General features: G+C 43.6%; 1 protein-coding gene across 2 annotated transcripts; it reads right to left on the bottom strand.

Annotated features, from left to right (window-relative positions):
* Positions 1-9178: 9178 nt before the first annotated feature.
* NICOL1 (NELL2 interacting cell ontogeny regulator 1) lies at positions 9179-21118 on the bottom strand. Of its 2 annotated transcripts, none has more exons than XM_038178670.2 (4): positions 20960-21118; positions 20625-20782; positions 15322-15410; positions 9179-11456 (listed from the first exon to the last, which is right to left on the bottom strand). In XM_038178670.2, the coding sequence occupies exons 1-4, from the start codon at positions 21097-21099 to the stop codon at positions 11442-11444; spliced, it is 402 nt and encodes a 133-aa protein (XP_038034598.1). In that variant the 5' UTR covers positions 21100-21118; the 3' UTR covers positions 9179-11441. The 2 variants fall into 2 exon arrangements, with proteins under 2 accessions (XP_038034598.1, XP_012951822.1); XM_013096368.5 differs by having other exon boundaries at positions 9179-11460.
* Positions 21119-22163: the final 1045 nt, after the last annotated feature.

Consider the following 22163-nt stretch of genomic DNA (forward strand, 5'->3'; position numbering starts at 1 on the left):
GAGACACTAAAGAAAATAAATGGCTGAAATTCTAGCAAAGTTACAAATGCCACCATTTTAACTTGAAATAATATAGAGATTAATTGCTACCCAGGAAGATTCATCTGCTTAATAAAACTTAAATGCCACTGTAATCTGCTTCAATCCTTTCTTCCCTATCCACGATCTTTTCAGTGCCCTAGAAGTGAAGCCTTGCAAGGAGACCCTAAGAAATGTTTGAATTGAACCTCTTTAACATCTGCAGGCTGAGACAGCTGAACTCCTCACCACAGCTTTCCCAGACTCAGTTTCCAACACTGCACTCTGAGTCTGAGGGCTATCAGCCCTCCCTGCCCCTTCATACTTCCTCATGCAATCTTTGTGGCCAAATTTGGGTTGCCGAGTGCAGTAGCATCTGCTCATCTCTTCAGTTACCAAAATTCATTTAAATGAATTTAAAATTATTTAAATGGTTGAGCCCCAGATTTCTCCAAGTTAGAGCTCCAACCCTGCTTTTCTAAATCTTCTTTGCAAAAATTGTCCCAACAGAATGGGCTGGACTCTTTCTGTTTCCCGCATACTTTTCCCAGCCACAGCACTACCTCTATCAGCTGGGCCTGCAGGATAGCTACAGGGGCCTATCAGTGAAAATCCCTCAGACTCACAGCAGAGATCTGATGGGGTTCCCAGCTTATCACACACGCAGACTGAGCCACTCTTTATGTTCCTCTGTCTCTTCTTCCGTGGGATACCCCCCAGCAAAGAGGAGCTGTTCTGCAACTTCAGCTGGCCAAGCTCTGCAGCTCAGTGACAGTGTAAAATGAAGTGTCCCAAGACGCTGTTTTTAAGTGGGAAAAAGCTGCTGGAAGCCACATTCAAATCTCCTTTCCTGTTCTTGTTAGTGCCCATATTGTAAAGTCCCAAACAATTGTTCCTGAAATGCTGTTTGCAAAAATAGCACTTGGATAGTTTGCACGCTACATTTCCATCTGGAACAGATCTTTTTTTCAACAGTTTGAAACACATGGATATTTAATGGAACCAACTGTCATGGCTTGAATAATGGCATCATTGAATAGAGAGCAAAGCTCACTAAGTGATTAATCCCAAAGAGCACTGAGCCCTCCAGGTCCAATTCTGCAAAGCTGTTAAGCATGGATGTACGTTGTTTTAAGCAAGCTGCTATTGCAGCACCTTGCAAGATTTATTGTTAGTACTCCAAAGGCACATATCGATTGCTGGAATGTGCAGAACTGAAACAGTCAGAAAGAGTATCTAGAGTATTACATCTGGAACAGTGTATTTCAGTTTACTGTTCCATCCACTTTACCAATACACTCTCTCTCCTGTTGTACCTGTTCATCAGTATTCCATGTGCAGCTTTCCTGCCTTGCTTTTCAATCAAAACCTGTTAAAACATCTCAGAACTTAATTGATTCTAAGATCACACCAAAGTCCATCGAGCTCCACAACCACATGCTCAGGAAACATTTGATAAGCCATCTGCGTGTACAAACACAGTATCTGCTTTTATTTATCAGGCACAACAAAACACAGTTCAACAGTCTCCAAGTCTACATCAAAATACAATGAATGGCTGGACGTAGAAGCAACTTTTGCCTGATTCAGCAGACCAAATTCATCAGTAGCTGAACTCTGAGAAAGTCAATAGAGTTCTGTGACTACAGACTGCAGGGGTCTCTGCAATAGCAACAGACTTTTCGTGCTTTATCTACTCTAACAACTAAAAGCAATGCATTACATATCTCAGCTCTCTGGATTCATCAGCTTTTCAGATTTAAAACAATTTATGTAGTATTTGGTACTGTAGTTTCTAGCTAGCATTATTTAAAGTTTCAAAAAATAACACTAAACTATGAGAACAAAATGTATGTATTTCTTTCAACTTATTCCTTTTACAAAAGTCCCATGATTTCTTCCATGGTGCTTGTGATTTTGGGCTGCTGGATTTGGCAGTACATATAATCTGACAAATTCTGTGACTGACAATAAGGCTGTACCATCGTGGTTCCCGTATGATTTAATCACAATCATGCTAATGAGATAATATAGTACCAAACTGCATTTTACGTCTGTTCCTTCCTTGCAAACAAACAATACAGCAGCGTTATGCTGGAATCATCACAAACTTTGCAATATGGCTATCTCGAGATGAGAGATGGCTTTGAGCAATCATTGTCAAATACTACAAGGCTGAGGTTTTATGAAAGGCTGCTGGAAGCCAGCTCTGGCCAGGGGAATACCCTTCCTAAGGGGCAAACCCAGGAACCTCAGGCATAAAAACAACTTGGGGACCCCATCTCTATGGAATATGAAGCCTGCATATGCGTTCCTCCCATTATCACACTGGTGCTGCCTCACAGATACAGCAGAAGTAGGCACAGTTGGTTTCTTTCTAGATCTTAAGGTATGTACAACCCCTTTGTCACTGTGCTTGAGCACAAATAGAAGGCCAGGTCCTCAGCATGCTGATACCTGAGATTCTGCCCACTGGCAGCCATTTTGTCCACACGTGCAGCTACAAAATGGCGCCTTGTCTGGGGCACACAGGGTGGTGCCCTGGGTACGCAGGTCACGGGCTGAGAATTTCCCTCCTCTTTTCTGTCTGTTTTTGGTGCTGAGCTCGCAGATCAGACTGGTCTGAAGATTAGCAGCCTGTACAGACAGCCTGTCTCTAGTAATTTCCTTCTCTTTGAACTACTGAACTCTTCACTGCTTTTGCACTGCTGCCTCCTGTCTACCCTCGTCCTCTTCAGTTCAGACACTGAATCTCAATTTACACTTAAAATATCATTATCATTGACATAATTCTATTAACAGACAGTAACAATACACAGATAACTGCAAATTGTGTTTCCAGGTTATGCTTTAAATATTTGTTCTGTTTTAATCACTACATTTCTTACTCTGTTCCAAGTAGGTGAGCCCATCATGAGTGCTGCATGGATTCTTTCACCACCCCAAAACTGTATCTACCATCTGCTCTGAGACATGGTATGGAATAGTGATGACAAACAAGGATGTTCCTGGCACCTGCAGCTTCACTGGGAAAGAAACAAATAATTGGCAACATACTGATGAGACCGTGCCACCATCTCAGCAACTCCAGCAAGGAATACGCAGACTGACAACAAGATGGCAACCAAAAAAGCCCACACTTTGTGTGAGATAGGCTGGAGGGGACTGAAACTTCATGTACAGAATTAAGGGCCTTCTGGCTTCCCATTCCCGGCTTTATGAAATACAATGAAGTTTAGATCATAAGAACTACAAAAGTTCTGTCTTTCAGAAGAGTTGTTTCCAGGGTGAACAACCAAACTGGCCCTTGGAAGGGAACGATGAGCACGCATGTCTACAGCCTGCAGGCAGTTCAGACTTGAGGCCAAAGCAACCTGTTTTTGTAGACTGCCATTCTGACCTGCACAAATCATCATCTTGCCTGATAGGACAAGAAGCTCTAAGATGGGATAAAAAAACACTCTGCTTTTCCTAAAATTGTTTGCCTCATTATTGTTCTGGTCTTCAATTCTAGACATCCAACACTGGAAGGCTGGCTGGGTATTACTCTTTTGTCTTGTGCTTTGACAAAATTAATCTGTGCCATATTTGAGGCATGCATATGTGTATTCAATAAAGTGCAGAATACAGTCAGTATCAACTGAGATTTTGGGTTCTGAGTTGTTTTTTTTTGCAGATTCATGCATATCTTGACATGCCTCTGAAGTGGTCAGGAAGTTGGATTCGGTCTTTGTAGGTCTTCCAGCTGAACTATTCATGCCTCTGTGTGCTACAGGGGCAGTGGCACCTACTCCAGTTACAGCCTTCTGCTCCCCATGGTCAACACCCAGCCAAACCACACTATGCCAGCCAGCCTAACAAGCATCTCCCCAGCCACAATTACTGGCATCCATGCCATTAGGTTTTCCTTGAGAGAGGTGCTGGTACTCGTCTTCCCAGGCATTATGTGCAGCCCACAAATCACTTTGTCAGTGAAGCTCTTCTCAACAGAGCCCATCAGTCACCCAGGCAGAAGCTGGTTGACTTTTTTTCAGGTTGGCAAGGACTGGGAGGAGTATGTAGGTGTCCAAAGGACCAACTGTTTGCGAGCAGTGTCCAGGAAAGCTCATGCCCGCTTATTCCAGACTCTGAATTTGGTGATAAAATCCCTGTCCTGATGTATGTGAGGTATCCGGTGCCCTTCCATGTATAAACTGCAAATTTAAATGGCAACTAAACTTGAAGAGGCAATACAAAAACCTGCTCACATGTCAGGTACAATTACAATTTTAAATGGACAAGTTATAAATCCGACCTCACTCGAAGGGGAAAGCAGCAAAATGCATTTTTCCCAAGTTCACTGTGTTTGTCTTCCCAGCCTTTAGCTACTAGTCTGATTTTTTTCCCAAGTGTTGCATGTTTGCACTTGTACTTGGAGAGCTGGCCAAGGTCCAATACCCATTAAATCCATTGAGGGCCTTCATTTACTACCAAGTCCAGATCTCTCAACAACTGCTTAAATGTGACTAATTCAAACTCCATCACAATAAAATTGTTTCAGCTATATAACTGTATGTATGGGAAACAGCTAATTATCTGCAATAAAGAATGTTTTAAATTTTGCAAGTTTTTTTGTTCTTTTCTTTTCTTTTCTTTTCTTTTCTTTTCTTTTCTTTTCTTTTCTTTTCTTTTCTTTTCTTTTCTTTTCTTTTCTTTTCTTTTCTTTTCTTTTCTTTTCTTTTCTTTTCTTTTCTTTTCTTTTCTTTTCTTTTCTTTTCTTTTCTTTTTTCTTTTTTTCCCGTACCAATGAAACATACTGGAGTCCCTACGATCTTTCTTTAGAATTATTTCACAACAACAAAATCAATTATTCAATGCATCATTTGGCAATGAGTACTTGTTCTATTGCAGGCAATATACAGCAGTCTAGTTACTAAAGCTTATGTTAAGACATACTAAAACTAGTCTCTGAACAGAGATTTATAGCCTTTCCCTAGTCCTCCTTTGCAAATGTTCACAGAATAACCTGTATATTTCTTCGCTGTTGCCCATCTTGGTATTGAAACTTACTCGTGGTTGCTCAGGTAAGGAAATATGAGCAGCAGATTAAAACAGTTCAGGAAGATGTATTAGAAATCTGGACCATAATTTGAGGGAAAGGTTTTTAATTAGTTACCAAATAGGAAAATCAGTGATTTTATAAAATGACCTAAACAATCAAAGCTCGACTCTTTTTTTTCTTTTTTTTTTTTTTATCCTGCTTTAATCATTCAAATATCAGCCAAACAACAAGTAGACACTAATTATTTGTATCTCTGACACAAGAAGTCATACAGAACTATAATGTCTAAAGATTTACATTTTCATCTAAAAATGTACATTGACAATAATTTCAGTATTTTCATCTACAAAAGATGCTTACTTTTAATACATCTGCAGGTGAGACACAGTGGTCAGGAATCGTATTATAAAAACAGCTATTCTTCCATGGATGAATTTGGAGTGCAGAGATAGCAAAGGAAACGTAGCCTGTATCCCAGAGAACCTAACTGGCTAAGATGTATCAGAGCTCAAGAATTCCTGGTTTCTAAATTCATCAGGTCTATACTATACTTAACTGCTACCAATGAGCTTTATGTGTTTACAGTCTGCTATACATTCAACTCCCACATACACCTGAGTAGTGAAATACAGGCTCAGTTTCTAGAGCAACTAAAAGGCATTAATCATCAGAAAAGATAGGCTCGTTATAATCTGACTAATGTAGATTTGCAAACAATGTATAGATCCATAGTTTTACCTCACCTTCTTAATTTATTTATATGGAATGAAATCTGGTATAACAAGAATTTGTCCTCTTGAGAGGTGTCACTCTTCATCTATAATTTATGAAGTAGTACAAGCAGGTTGCTGTATCCAGCTAGAAAAAAAATCCAGCCTCAGTAACTGGTGCGGCAGACAGCATCTAACTTCAGTACTGTAATGCTTTTAAGATGATTAAATACCTTCTGCACCACTACAAAATGGCTAGACTTCTATTTGTTATTTCACCTAGTCAATATTTAAACAAAAGAGAACATTTCATCTTGAAGCCAGCTCTTGATCAGCTTGAGGAAAGTGATGTTATAGCATCAAAATTCTTTAGAATTCAGCCTAGTGCTGTAGGGACAGGGCACAGGGGCTTTGCTCTCCCCAGGAAAATCTTTTACATTGCAGTAAGAGGACTGTATGAATCCACACAGCAGAATAAACACACTGAGTAAACAAAGAACTGTTGGTGTAAAACAGGCCTGAGTCGCCTTTGTGCTTTCCAGTGAGTTCATGAAGAATCCCACGTGGGCATATATGAGTGGAATTTGTGCCACAATGTTGAGGGAACAGCTCTGATAATGATTTCAGCATAAACAGAAACGTAAGGAGTTCAAAGAAAGCATTCACACAGGCCAGGCTGAACAAAAAGTCCATCGTTTACTGGGGACTTACCTGCCAAGAGATATTGCATGGAAAGCCTAAGGATGGATGTAGAGAACTGAAGCTTTAATAATGGGTATTAATGAACATCATCATTGATGGTAATTCTTTTTTATCTACCAGGGACAGGACTGTGTTTACACACAGACCAAGCAACTACTTCTGTTTCCTAATTCTATAAAGCTCCTTCATGGATGGTTGCTCTGTGTTGCAATTGCTCCTTTTGTTGTTGCCTTTCTTCTCCATCATCTTTGAGTTCAGTGAAAAACTGGGCCTGATATTTCAGGGACCCAGTTATTTCTCCTTTGCCACCCACCTTGGGGATGGAGCATGCGATACAGGCTTGAGAAGATTGGGCTCTGGATGGACTGAGGGTGCAGGAGCCCCAAAGGAAAGAACTTGTTTTTTTGTTTTCCTGTTATATGCAGGTACCTCCTGTCCCACACGAGATATGTTTACCATGTACTTCAGCCCCCTCCCAGGAATAATGACAACAATTAAGTGCTTTTCTAACAGCTTTCTTATGTTTCTCATCCCTCCCCTCTGAAGTTAAGGGAAGAAAGTTCATAACTTCAGCTTCTTCTCTGGACATTTACATTACACAACATAAGCACCTAAGTTTGTCTGCACTGGTTTAGACCAAAGGTCTTTCCAGGGGAGCAAAAATAAAACTAAATATTTTATACATGTTATACATATATATACTTGCTGCTGATATTATTTTTCCACCTCAAGATAACTTTTGCCACCAATAACACTCTTTAAGTGGCTGCTGCCTTTTTCCCTTGGCTAATTAAAGCACCTGCAAATTAGTTTCCCCTTAATTTTCAAATTGGCAAGTACCAATTAGCAAAGGATGTTTCTAGACCTTCTGTATTTTCCTTGGAAGGGACACAGCACAAAGCCTGCCTAACATTTCCTATGTTTTGAATAACTCCAGCTGAGGAGCACTGGGGTTACTCACAACTACCTCTTCCACCTGCATTACGCTGCACAGATCTCAAAAGCAGGTTCTGGAAAGCTTGTAATATTCACATGCCATGCTGGATGAGAGTGGGGGGAATAAGCCCTTTTCTTGCACCAATGTGCTCCCCATTCCACTGATTTGCCAGGAGCTCAGCCAGGCTGCAGAAGGCAGGTATCTCCTTTCCCCTCCACACTTGCTCCCCTTTTCTCTTTCCTGCTGAGTTCTTGCCTAGGGAAGGACTAAGCAGAACATTTTTTTAGGGGAAGGGTCTCCCTTCTTCTCTGCCAGGAGAAGCAAAGGCAAACTTTCCGTCTTGTGCTACCTCCACAGTAAAAAATAAATAAATACATAAATCCTTTTTTTTTATTATTATTTTATGTTTCTCTCTCTGCCTCAGGAAAGTCACAACAGCCACAGAGATTTTCTTCTTTTAAATTACCTTTGAGCTCTGGAGTTCCTGTATGCCTCCTTCAGCACAGCAAGTGCTTTCTCTCAGCAGGGTGAGATCTGTCTTCTGGTAACAAACAAACAGCAACACCAGCACCCTGCACAAGTCTCAAAGCTGCAAAAAGAGGTCTCCTCTCTGAGCTCCAGCCTGGAGCTGACATGGCTGGTCTTCGGGAAGATACCTACACAGTTCATGACTACTGCTTAGAAAGTGGGGAATGTGTATTGGATGCTCAGATTACCCAGGAGTTACCTACAGACCAGTTCTGATAGAAGTATGCGATTTCTAAATATGAGATTTCCATCTGGAGGGGGGATTTCAATGGGGCTTTCAGAGTATTGCACAGAAATATATGGGCAAGGAACACCAGCCCATATACTCACCAGATTTAGGTGACATCAAAGTGATGTCACCTAAAAAGGATCTTCATTACAAGCAGGCTGAATTGTGTTCCTGTTTCTCAGAACAAAATCCAGAGACGTGTCTTCACAGAGTTATCCTGAGACTCGGCTCAAAATGACTACCTTAGAAAACACACGGAAAACACCCAAAGAACATTGTCGCTCAGGTGTGAGAAGCTGTGGAGGTGCGTTGCCAGGTTTTATCCAACATCTTGCCTACCCAGAGACTGCATCGTGTTAACATGATTATATTTCTCCTCTCCCAGGGAGAATTTAACTGTACATCGTTACAGCCTACCATTTTCACTCCACCTTGTGTACAAATACTCTGTGCCCAAGGCTACCTGCAGCAGCACTGCACCAAAAGAAAAGAAGACACAGCTTGGTTTCGAAAGGTCATGAAAATTGCCTTGGCTGCACAGCAAAATGGTACTTTAAGTGTTATGAAACAAAGAAGACTGTCTGATTTAAGGCCTACTGCAATTAAATCCTTTGGTAAAATACACAGTTTCTTCCAGCAAATGGTGAATCCATGGGGCTCTGAATTTAAACTAACTTCATGAGCAATAATAAATTAAATCTATCTACCTCAAGTTTTTCTTCATGCTACCATATTCATTACAAGAAGCTTTATCATAACCGTCACGTACAGAGTATGGAGTCCTTAGAAATCTCACAAAAATCATTGCAGTACTTTTAATTTCAAATAAGAGTTCAATTTTATACTTCATTAAAGAGGAATACATTCATAAATTGAGCCCAAATACAAGATTTCTTGATTTTTTAATTCAAAATAGCACTTTGGCCTGATTTTTCCACCTTGTTAAAGAGCTGATATTTATTGCTAAATGAGTGCTATCATGTTCCAAATAAGAAACAAAGCACACCAGATAGTGCAATACATCTTGCCTTTTTATTTGTTATAGACAAAGAGGAGTACATATAGTCAGTGCCGAAACTTGCAATGTCACTCTGATCCCTTGGGGAGCCAGAGAACATCCACTCATCACTCATTCCACCATTTTATCATAATAAGCTGCGAATATCAAAAGTTAGCTCCGAGCAAACATTTTTCTAAATGAAAACACAGCCAAAGAAAAGTGTTTGCTAATAGGATTTTGCAGGATTCTTTAAGTGACCAGCAGAATAAGCGTGTTCAGTAGCAACAAAAAAACATAGACATGCTGCTGTTCCCAAAAGGTGAGCTGTGCTGGAGTTCTGCCTCCTACAAAAAAAAGTTAACTCATGATCTGTGCATTGCTTAAGTTCAAATCTAGGTGGGGGTAAAGCAACCTAAGGCTGGTGTTTTGCAAAGTGGTTGTGTTATGCCTATCAATTTATGTGTAAAATGACACAGCCTATGCTGATAACCTCTGTTGGTGCCCATCAGTCAGCTACCAGTGCTGCAGTGGAGTGTAATGCTACGAGAAGCAATGTGTTGCTGTGTCGTGATGTTTCTTTTGTACATGATCTAGGTCCTGGTGACCTATAAAGGGTTTTTCTAGAATACTACAAAGGACAAAGCAAATTTCCTGCTTGAAATGCAGGTGCAAGGAAGCCTTTCCCTGCTGAAAAACACAAGCCTTTCAAACAACTTTGGCAGAGTGTACGGTAATACACTCCTTTGTGTTATGGAGGGTGACTGCACACAAAATAATAAGTTGGCAGTGGCTCACGGTTCCCTATGCCTGCAGTGGTGGGATAAAATGGAAGAGAAGAGGTTTGGAAACATACAGAGGTTACTAGCTACTGTCATAACTTACTGAGCTGCCTGACAGCAAAATATCAGCCACTTAGGGAAGATGAACATGTTAATAAAGGTTGGTAAAATAACTTTGAAAACCAGTGTTGTTGATGCTACTTCCACACTCTTGCTTGTATAAAATTTCTCGTCTGTACACAGATGCTCTGTCTGATCTACCGATCTCTGCTAATTACACTTTGGGGAGGATATTTGAAGTCCTATGAAAAACCTTTTATTACCTACAAGAACTTTCCACTGGGGGCATCTTCTGTTCCCTATCCTCCCAAAAATGGAAAAATATAAAACAAGGAGAAAGGGACTGCTATTTTTCAAAGCATAACAAGGTGCAATCTTGTCTACTACTGCTACTACACCACCTAATTTTTTCTGTCCTCTCTCGTCTCCCACTGATTGCAGCAGGCATATTAATAGCATCAGCACTGTAACCCATCCCTGCTGAGTGAAATTCATCCCTGTGTAGAGTCCGTGCAAGAGCTGTGGACCATTTTGCTGGAGCCGAAATATTTTTTAAATACCGTTTGCAGGAGGCTCCTGGGTGTGCATGCGTTCGGCAGGCTGCCTGCCAAAACTCTTTGCAGAGGCCAGCGAGAGTGGTTCAGCCCAGTATGTGATTTGCTTAATGAAAGACACTTCTCCAGAAGATTTTGGCAGACACAATCGGTTCAACTGCCAGGCAGTATTCATGTGATTATAAATGTTAGCGATCACATTAGATACTTAATAAATCCCTCCAAAAAGATCACAGCTACTGGGTGGCTTTGAAGAAATTAACGTTGGGAGGCAGATTACTGTGCTTGCTGTGCACTGGACTATTGATACAATTGGGAACAAATCCCTTCCCTGGGCTGCCAAGCTGTCAGTGACAGCTATTAATTTCTACATAAAACCACGACTGCTTGTTTGCAAATTTTTAGCTAAGCATCGTTGTGAAGTAGCTTCCTTTTCATGTTGGGGACACATTCTAACAGAAATCTATGAAAGAATGTGACTCCACTGAGTTTCACAGATCTGTGGTGACTCACATGGACTGAGGGGTTGGCCCGAGAGTCTAAGGACAATTTTTGGCTTGAAATAGCAAAAAAGTGAGATGGTGTGTCCTTGCATAAAACCCATGAGTGAGTCGCTGGCACTGTTTTCTTCTTTTGACATTTCAGCAGATGCAATATCACATAAAGTACTGATAAAACACGTCAAAGCAAAAATGATCTAACTGAGCTGTACCTGTTTGGATAGAAATTGTTTTTCTTGTGGTGGGGCACAACTTGCACTCTGTATCTTCCTGTAATTTATTGAACAGCATTTTAAAAATTAATAAATGTCCATTGGCCAAATCCCAGTGCCCATTTCAGAGTATTGCAGGGAAGCAATCACACAGGCCTCTCTTCTCTGCTCTCAGGAGGAGGGATTCTGTCTGAAAAAAATAAAAATTAAAAAATTAAAATGAATATATCACTTTAAAAGAGTTTATAATTGATTAGACCTAATCCCTCTGCACAGCTGTAGTCAAGGTGCTGTGCTGAGTGAAAAATCATAGTTATTACTGCTGGTTTCCATCCAGAAAAATGTGATATGAAATAAGTATATTCAGAACCAAGAGGCATGGAGAGTGTTTTTGTAATCTGAATGTTTTCGTTTTCATACTTAACTTCCAGGGACTCGGCTGTCAAAATTATTAAAGCGTCCTTTATAAATGCTGAGCAAAAATTCCACTTTCAGCTGCACTGCTCTTAATTCCTTCCCAGTGATTGATGGCTTCCTGTTGACGATGTCTTCAGTACTGTATAATTTAATTGCGCCAGATAGCATGTGCTAAGGAGCCAGTTGTGCTCTCAGTTACACTGCTGTTTCTCCAGAGTAACTCTGGGTTCAGTCCAGCTGTCAGTCTAACCTCGTTGCCTGCAACTCGCAATCTTTCAGAGCAGACCTTAATTTGTGGCTCTTATTTCATCCTGAGTTAGTTTACTGACAGTTGTAAGTATAAGAACAATGTAAGGATAGTGTAAGTACAGTGTGAGTATGAAAGACTTATTGCCAACTCCATTTGGAGCCATGCCTCCAGAACCCCATCAAAAGCTTAAAAACCATTCCCTATATACATCATTTAAAATTACTTGCTCTTGGTTTTGGAGTGTCTTAGTGGACAAACATTTCCAAGCTTTTTTTTTTTTTTATATATCTGTATCCAGGAAAAAAGATAATGTCAGATCCTCAAAGATGTTTAAATATCATTTATTGTTATAACTTAGATCTTTTGTGGGTCCTGGTCTCACTTTTAGGGAAACAATGGTCGAGTTTCCCAAGTGGCACCATCATTTCAGAAGCTGAGTCTCTTGCAAGGTTCAGAATGAAATTGATGGTGCAAGCAACTCACTTTAGCTAGTGCAATCATGACTGCGGAGAAACTTCCTCCTGAGTACAATTTGTGGTTTTCAGCCTGTGGTCTGCGGTCCCTTAAGTATTTTGTAGACTAACTTTGAAGAGTTTCTTGAGAAAAAAATAAAGTAAAGTAAAATAAAGTAAAGTAAAGTAAAGTAAAGTAAAGTACAGTAAAGTAAAGTAAAGTAAAGTAAAGTAAAGTAATCAAATCAAATCAAATCCAGGCTTAAATTCACAATGAATGGGTTTTCCATCTGCACTGGAAAAGAAAAAAAAAAAAAAAAAAAAAAAAAAGAAGAAAAAATAAAGGAAGAAAAAAATACAAAAGCCTGAAACCTGCTTGTTAACAAAAGATGAAAGAGCTCTGTGAAACATGAGGTCTTCAGTCTGCCAGCATTCCCCTTGCACGACACCTCCTGACAAATTAAAAATGGCAAAGGCCCAGCTAATGAAGACACCCGGTTCCCATAGGAGTCTCTGGGCACTTCTGAAGAGTCAGGCAGAGGCTGTATGAGAGCTGCTTTTCCCTCCCTCCGCAGCCCTCTGTCCTTTCCATCCCAAACTTTTTGACACCCACCTTTGCATTAAAGAGGAACTTGTTCACTTGCCTTGTCTGCTTTCACTCACCGGCTTAGTGCAATGGCAGGCGTTATTAAACACTGCTCCCCGGGCGTACGGAGCGATCCTGCATGAGTGAATGCTCTCATTGTTGGAGCCCGGTGGAAACAGAATCACCCTAAAGTCACGCAGGCTTCCTGGCTTTCACCGTAATGCCAGCAAGCTGTCAGTGTTGCCACAGACTCTGCCTAGGCATCACTCATGCCTGTTTGCAGGCAGGAAGAGCAGCCCTGGGACCACTCAGCTGTGAACTGAAGGACTATGAGAGCGAAGCATCATTTACCAAAATTAATTGTGGCCCTGTTGGCATTGGCTGAGGGAGTCTTGGATAGAACAGTCCTCCGTGAGGTTTGCCTTTGGAACAAGAAATTTAAAGACTCGGGAGTTGTTAAATGAAGTTATTTTTGTATAAAACTCGAGAAGATAAAGTTGGTCAGCAGCAGCCAAGCAGCAGCAGTTCGGTAAGGATATGGAGGCTGTGCCTTTCAGAGAATGGAAAGCCACAGTGTGCCACTTAGAGAGCCTTGGCCACTGCATTTCATTTTAGTATCTCTGCACCATTTAGTAATTTATATTTAAGTATCTCTTCTAGAAAGGTCTTTGGAATCTCAGTCAGGAAAAGATGGAAAATAATACACCCTTTCTGATGCTCCAGATAACTGGTTATGTTTGGTTTGGGATGGACTGTTCCTGTGCCCCTTGTCTGGTCGTACTGACAGCTGCCTGAACCAGAGCCTTGTCATCTCAGGCCTGTCCAGGTCTTTGCAGAATGAGTAGTTTATGAGTTTATGAGCAGCTCTGGGGCCATCTTCTCCCTCTATGCTTTGCCTCTTACAGCACAGCATTGCTCTGGGATGGGTTCTCCTCTCACTCCAACCCCAAATAGCCAACAGAGACATCAACATAGGTCCGAATATCTCTGTCAGTGAGATTAAGGGATTGTGCTGGCTCTGCTGCACTCAGAAAATCTGCCCAGTGCAGCCTCAGCAGTAATTTAGTACCTCCTGGTCATGCATAGGTACCAAACATGTCAGCTGAACCTAATCCAAAGCCCCACTGTGGACCACAGCAGCCCAGCCCAGCTGCAGGGCTAAAGCCCCTCTATTTGCAGCCTGACACCTGACAGTTAGTGAGTATTAGGCTAGCGCAGGGGAGACTTTTGCGATGTAACCCACGCTGCACGCAGATCTCTGGCCTAATCAGTTTGCTATTGATAGCTGAAGGAAGCTCCAGTCACTCTGACCTTATCATGCGGGGCCCTACATGATTGCCCAAGGTCACAAGCACCCAAATGCAAAGCAACGTAATTGCCCTTCGGTGGTATAGTTTGAGACATAATTGATTTACATCTCCTTGGCTGACTCTGCTGTGAATGACAATTGGAGCTGAGCGTGACTTTGAAGGGACAAGGAGCACTTCCCTGCCACCAACAAACAGCACTGGCTGAAGGCACTGAGCAGTCACCCAGAGGAACTGGCAGATGTGGCTCCACTCTGGTTTCTCTCCCCAGAAGTTGCTTTGCTGTCATGCTGCCAATGTTCATGGAGCTGTTAGGGATGGAGAGGTAGTGCAAGACATATGGAGGGGTTTTATTAGAGGTGAGAGACCTCCCGCCCCTTGCTAACTTCAGACAGCATGGAAACCACTTGTGGGTTTTCATTAAGTCCTATCCCAGTGTTTGTGTATAATTAAGAACCAACATAAGTAGGTATGGCTAAAATCAGGGCACTTAACACACCCGTGTTTTGTTCATTGGGACCTCTGCAGCACAACGCAGGCAGGTGCAGCTGCAAAATGCCCCGTGTGCTGTGGCAGCTACCCAAGCAAATGAACCTCACCCTTTTTCATGGAGAGCATCAATACATGAGCAAGAAAGATATGTGCTTGCCTTTCTGCTAGCCCTGCTTGCAGCCTTCTTGCACTCCCATTCATCTGCTGCTCCTGCCCAGCGGATGAACATCCACAGCTCAGGAGCAACACTGTGGGATAAAGAATAAATCATCTTTCTCATTCTCCTCCCCTTCATGCATGTTCTTTGCTCTTCTATTTGATGCAGAAACTGTCTGGGGTAATTCTTTAGCCTGTTATGCAAGCAGTTAGGCTAGATGATCTTTCCTGAAGCTCTCCAGCGCGTGGAAAATAATCTGTGCTTGGAACAATCCTATTTGCTGAAATGGAAGTGAGTCAGCAGAGATGTCGTGTCTGCTGTGTGCAGACAAGCAGACCTGGCCACTCGAAGATAAAGGCTCAGTCAAAGCATTTCTAGAGGAACACATACCCGTGTGTCTAGATTATACGCCGTCTTCTTTAAATCCTGCAACGCCCTCTGCATGAACTCAAACGCATGGCAGTCAACGCAGGGACGGCCTGGGGAAAGGTACAGAAAAAAAAGACATCACTGTCACAGCATGAAATCTGCCGTGTGGCAGTACAAAGAGGGAAGGCTCGGAGACCTTGTAATTCCAGGAGAAAACCCATGTCACCAGGACCCACAGCAACGTCTGAGCGAAGTTAGGGCCGCCTGTGGACAGGTCTCTGTCTGTTGCTGTGCAAGTGCTCACGTGGGGAGTGAGGACCAGCAAAAGCACAAGAGCATTTTGCTACGTGGGCTTTTCTGAACGGAGCCCAGGCTTGGTTCTGCAGGGTGCTGTGTGCCTCCAGCCCCCAGCCTCTCTCCTTGAAATGGAAATCCTCTCCTCCTCCTTGCACACGGGTTAATCCTCCGCTGACACGCTGAAAATAGCAGCTTGCAGTGGTTCAAAAATCAGACAAGCAGCTCTGTTTTTACAGGAGCTCTTACAGAACAGCTTGGCAAGGGTCGCTGCCAGCTCTGTATTTGCTTCCTTTCACCTGCTGCTGTATTTTTTCTCTGCCAGGAATGCAAAGCGCCCCCCGGGCTCTGCAGCTGATGCCAGTGTGTGTGCACAGAGGGGCAGGGCAGGGAGAAGGCAGAGCAGAGGAGGAGGAAGGGATGTGACAACAACCAGCCTGGCTCGCTGCGTGTCCTGGGCATTTCTACGCTACCAGAATTTGTCCCGCACCGATCTCACACCCTTCGGTTCAGCCACAGAGTTACTGAAGTTTAATGAGTTTAATGGGTTAATGGGGTTTCAGAGGAAGAAATTGCAGACACTGGAGGAGATGCAGGGGGAATGGAAAGAGAGGAAAGTTTTTTACACTGATCCCAGCATTCCCATAGTGGGGGCAGTGCTAAAATCCTGGTCCCCAGGCAGCCACTCGTGCTGCTCTGACAAAGCAAAGTGATACAGCACAGCTCTTCAGGGCCACGTTGCAGCTGTGTCTGGTTTCCTGGGCTGTTCTCCTTGGTGGAGGGTCCTTCTCCAGGTGCAGCTGTGTCTGGGCCAGGGCAGCACCCCTGCTAGCAGCTTTGGCAGCGGGAAAGCTCGTGTCATTCCTCTAACCAGCTGTATCCTGTGTGGGGCCAGGGCCTGGACCCGATATCTCAGGATATTCTACAAATTCTGTGATATCCCAGGATGGCAAAATGCAGCTGTTCAACCTGACCTTTCATTTTGAGTTATTTGACAGGACAGCTGTACCTGGGAGGAGGAGGAGGGCAGCTGTGGAGGTGTGAGCTCTTCCCCCCACACAGCCCTGCAGAGCACACATCTGTGCCGAGCTCTGGAGACCAAACTAGGGCAGGGCTGAACTCACAACCAAGCATCTTGCACAAGCACAGAGCAACCTGAATGCAGTTCCGCCAATAAAACAGCGGCAGCAAATCCCCACTACCTGGAAAGTCTACAGCTACAGTCTGATTTTTACCAGCTGAGCTTTTAAACTACCATACTAGCCAGGCTTTTCCAGTAGGCAATAGCAGGTTCTTTGATAATATATAAGAATAAACCTCCAGCAATGTTATTCTAGGCTACCAAGAGGTTTGGAGACATCCTGAGTCTGGCTGATGTTTTTACACCTGATAAGCCCTCCAGGGATTTTTCTCACATAAATTTGCTACAGTGCTTCCTGCAGCCATAGAAACTTTTGGCATCTACAGCACCCAGTGACAAGAGATCCACGGCTCAGCAATTCGTTGTGTGATAAGCATCAGTCCTGTGTGCTCTGAAGTTAACTGGTGTCATTTCCTGCCTCTGATTTTTGCATGGAAAAAGCAGTTATTACATATTTACAATCTTTGTCCCACTTTTGCCTTTGCTGATCTCCATCGCTCCCTGCCTCAGTGTCACTTTTCCAGACTGAAGAGCTGGCCTGGCAAGCTGGCCTATCTAGCCAGACTCAGCCTCTCTTTCTGCTCTCAGTGTCTTCAACAGGATAACGTGAACGTTTCCCCAAAGTAACAGTTTTTAAGGGTCTGCTTTCACAAGGGGGTTAAACAAACTTAAACATGTGCTGCTGCCACTTGGAGCAATCCCACCGTCCTTTCTGTCCTTGGCTGCACGTTCCCACACCTTCCCCTGCTCACAGCAAGCAGTGACCATGCAGTTGCTTGGTCAGCTGGATTGCTGATTTTGTTTTCTCCACATCAGCTCCTGAATGCACAAGTTCTGGGGCCAGAACAAGGACAAGGGGCCAGGTTCTGGGGAGGAGAAGGGTTACATCAGCAGTCGTGAAACCAAACCTTCATGTCGTAGCAAAGTGCAGCAGAGTGCTATTAATTCCTTGCTGACAGCTGGGAACAGGCTATCATTCATAGGGAGACTTAACAGGTTTGTGGATTAACATAATGAGAATTATCAAGAGTCAGCTATAATTCTTTAAATGGATCCTGTCAGCACGAAGACTGTATGTGTCTTTGTGTGTTTGGGGAGAAGTGGGGGAGGAGAGCTTAAAATATGCTTCTTGGCTTCTTCTTGGTGAAAAACTGGAACTGAAAGCACTGTGGAAGTCTCATTTACTTTCCCTCTCATGCACATGGCGTTTACTCTTTGTATTTCATGCACCTTGGCTAATGAAACCAGACTGACCAGCTTCTGTTCTTCAAATTCCACATTTCAGCTTTCGCAGCGGGTGATCTGGGCTGTAAATGCAATGGGAGGTTGGGGAAATCACTTAATTATTTTTTAGTGGATTGCTCTGAACTTTAGAGAAAATACTCTGAAAGCATTAGTAACACCATTTCATACTTGAACAGGCTTTGCAGATGCAAAGTGGTGCGTATAAAGCATCAGGACGTGATTAATCACTCCTAATTAGCATTACTCGTAAAAGTTGGGCCTGGTTCTCTGACTAGCAGAGACTAAGTGAAGAGTAGGAGGAGGCAGCCTAGGCCGGAGATCAGTGCCATGCAACAGCACGGGACCTCTCTGCAGCACCAAGAGCTCCTGCACATCTCCTGCAGCTCCTGCACCTCCCACACCTGCAGAGAGCATTGGTGGCCTCTCACGGTGTCGCAGTGGGAACACATCTCTCCCACCAAGTGGGAGAGAGAGGCAGTAGAGCTGTTTGTTCCTGCTAAAGGCACAGTTCCATGTCCCACACCTGGGAAGAGAGCAAAGCATCAAGCACCACGCAGGTCTGGCCTGCAGGAGGTCACCTAGTATGGTCCATCATCTTATCTCTCGGTCAGGGACCTGTACTAGAGCCCCCTTTTTCTCTCTGGATCACACACAGCCACCAATCTACCTGTGCTGGCAGTATGGACGTAAGCACAGCAGCAGCACTGCCCCCACATTGGGTCAGGGCCTAGGAGGATCAGCTCCTCGATCAGAAATAGCCAGTGACATCAAGCAGGAAAAGGTTCAAGAATGTCTGTGCTAGATCAAATCAAAGGTCTGTCTAGCCCAGTGTCCCGTTTTCCATGAGCTGCATCTCTTGTAGTACATTAGATATGTATAGGAGCATTCCTGGACTTTGAGAGCAGCTGGCACTGATGGGCAAAGGAAGGCAGCTGGAGCACTGAGCAGCTGTGCAGCATTTTCTCCACAACTGGATGATGAGGACCACTGCAAGTACCTTGTTTCTTTACACAGTACCTTGTGTCCTTGCAGCAGCACAAAACAATTTACAATTCATGATGAGTCAGGAGCCTTTCTCCTGGCCTGGGCTCAAACACAAATACCGTTCATGCATTCATAGCAATGCTACCAGCCTTCAGGATTCAGGACAGAGCAGCACGTCTCCACAGAAATGCTCAGAGCTGCTCTTCGTTCCTCACTCTCACATACAAGAGCAAGACAAGACAAGGAATCCTTCTCAAGGGCTCATCAGGGGACTCAGCAGCCTGGCCACAGGCTATCAAAAAGAGCAGATTGGGGTTGGAGGCAGTGGCCAAGAGATTTGTTCTACGGATAAAACAGGAGTTTCCACCACACAAGAGGAACAAGGAACCACAAAGCACTTTTTCTCTAAAAGGTGTTGACTTGCCTACGCTAACATAGACACACAAAGGGTACATATAATTCATTTTTTAAGCACAATGGTCTCTTTGAGAAGACAAAATAGACTACTTGTCACAAAACTTATTAAAGTTAATGAATGTATGCCTAGAAAACATACACACAAAAACAGAGATGAGGTCTGTGTTAGGACCAACACTTATCACTAATCAAAAGAGAAGAGAATGGAAAAAGGGAAGAATTCAGCATTCAAGGCCTATAGAGGCAGCCATGCGTGTATTTGGAAATGAATAACACAATTAAATGAATAACACAATTACAGGAGAATAAGATGCAGTGACTAAATCAGATCTTGATATAAATATTTGAGCAGTTAGGTAAAAGGATATCTCGATACAAAGTGTGCCTAAGAACTAGAGATTGGCTTGTATGCAATTACATTCCTTCCTTTTTCTTCTGTAGAATATTTTAGGTTCCCAGTGAGCAGCTACTTCAAACTCACTGTCACCAAACACCCCGAGAACACTGAATCCATCCCCTAACATCTTTGAACTGTTGCCTCATTTTAGAGCTGAGAAAGTTTAACTGGAAATTTGCACAAAATGATGGAAGAAATTAGTACAGAGCTGTGATCCAAACTCAAGAGCTGTCATATTTTGAGGTGGATTTTCTTTTTTTTCTTTTCTTTTTTTTTTTTTTTGGTCTGCAGAATAGCAGTAGGATTTCAGAAATCTATATATATTTTACAAATATGCTGTTTGGGACAACTTCACCTGTGTCCACCTGCAGTAATTACAAGAAAGCTGAACTTTTAAATACAAAAAATAAGCCAAATACAATGCCCTAGCAGGAATAAGCACAATTTTCTTTCTAATAATATCCAGATCTGGAAGTATGTTGTGTGCATAGGGGCAAATCTTGAAAAAAAGCTCTCAAAAAAGCAAAACTAAAAGACCTCACAACTGAAAAGCTTTAAAAAATCTCGGATGAAAATTACAGTATGCAGTTATTGTGTTTGTTTGTTGTTTTTTTTTTTTTTCCTAAATAACTATACTTTTTGTTTGCTTGATTGCTGTTTTGATAAGCAGTGTCTTCACGTGCTTTGCTAACAGGTCACAAACTCATCGTTCCTCCCTCCCTGGTCAGGCTGTGCAGGGTACCCCCGGAGCTCACTGTGTCTGTGTGGCCATGGGGGGCTACGAGGAGGAAAGCAAGCAGGACACGGGGCAGCAGGAGGGCATGAGTGCGGCCCGGCGGTACCTACTTTCGGCAGGGATGACACTCCCAGAGTCCTGGCTGGCCCCCACAAGCCTCCCGCTTAGTAGGCCGAGCACCGAGATGAGCGGGATCGCCACCCACATCACACCGCGGACAGATGGCAACGCCATTGCTCTCGTCAATAATTCAAGCTTTCTTCCCAGCCTGGAATGAGGAGAAAAGAGTGAGAATCAGCAGTTTGCTCCCAGCGCGCTCCGCACAGAGAAGTGGGTGAGATGGGATAAGCACGGACCCGCACGCACAAGCAAACCCGCATGCATACACATGGAAACGACACACCACGGGCTTGCCATGACCCCCAAGGAGCAGTTTGCCCAGTACCTGAGCCTTCCCTTCGCCCGTGTGCCAGACCCTTGGAGCAGCTGAAGCGAGCAGGCGAGACTCCAGCACCCGCTCTGAGCATGCGTCCCCCTGCATTCCCCCCTTCCCTGATTAGGGTCATTGCCATGGAGATTTGCCATGGCAACACTGAAAAATTGGAGCTGCCAAGTGGAGGAGAAGATTTAAAGGGACCACAAATCGGGGGATGGCCACTGCTGTGCCCCTCTGCCTCCACCCCTCAAAGGCCACCTCCTTCCCTTGGCGAACGCCGGCTGCTGCCACCCCCACGAGAGGGTCTTGGGGCAATGTCTGTGTTGGTTGATTTTCTTCCCAAGGGGACTGTGCTGAGAGATGCAGCTCCCGTCCCTTGCTTTAGCTGTAGCTCAGTGTGAGTGAGACTTCATTCTCGGAGGTTTCAGATGAGACGAAAACTCAGAAGTTTGCTTGGAAGAAAAAAAGACCCAGTGCCTGCTCCTGGTGTCCTGTGCTCTGGGGCAGGCTCCATTATGGGTTTTGTTTAATTAGAGTGAAAATAAAGCCTTGAGGACATCAGCAAGGCTGGCAGAGGAATCAGACAGCACTACGTGTCCTGCACATAGTAAGTAGGTAGTTGTGGTTGCAGCTTGGGCAAAACCTACACACTACAAAATTTTAAGGGTGCTTGCTTCACCCTCAGCTCTTGATGTAGGGTTTTACTGATAGGCTGTGTCCTGACAAAGCTCCAGCATGAACCTGCCCAGACACAGGACCTCAGTAAGCACCTGGATGAAACCAAGCCCTCAGGAAGTGGTGATGCCCTTTGGTAAAGAGAGAGGCTCTCAGTAATTATTTGCCAGGACTTTGCAGGGGGCCAGCCCAGAGCAGTGGAAGGAACTCCTACCAGAATAACAAACTGAGCTAATTTTTAGCCCCAAATTGAAACTGAAATCCAACTTGCCTTGTGTGGAGGGCTCAAACGAAGGTCTCAGTCAGCATGGTCTTCATAAGGTGAGTCAGGGCACATATGTCTACCAAAATGGCTCCGCTGACTCTATGAGAAGTCAAGACTTCTCATGTAGGAGGCTGTGTGAGATGGCCCAGTTTAACACTGTCTGTCTCTTCACAGGCCTCAGATGCCTGCAAAAAGAGCAGCTCTGGAAGAGCCAGGATATAACAGAGCAACATTGTACAGTTGGACTATATACTCATCTAGGGCTGGTCACAC

Source organism: Anas platyrhynchos, chromosome 4 (assembly GCF_047663525.1).
Source record: "Anas platyrhynchos isolate ZD024472 breed Pekin duck chromosome 4, IASCAAS_PekinDuck_T2T, whole genome shotgun sequence".
Taxonomy (NCBI): domain Eukaryota; kingdom Metazoa; phylum Chordata; class Aves; order Anseriformes; family Anatidae; genus Anas; species Anas platyrhynchos.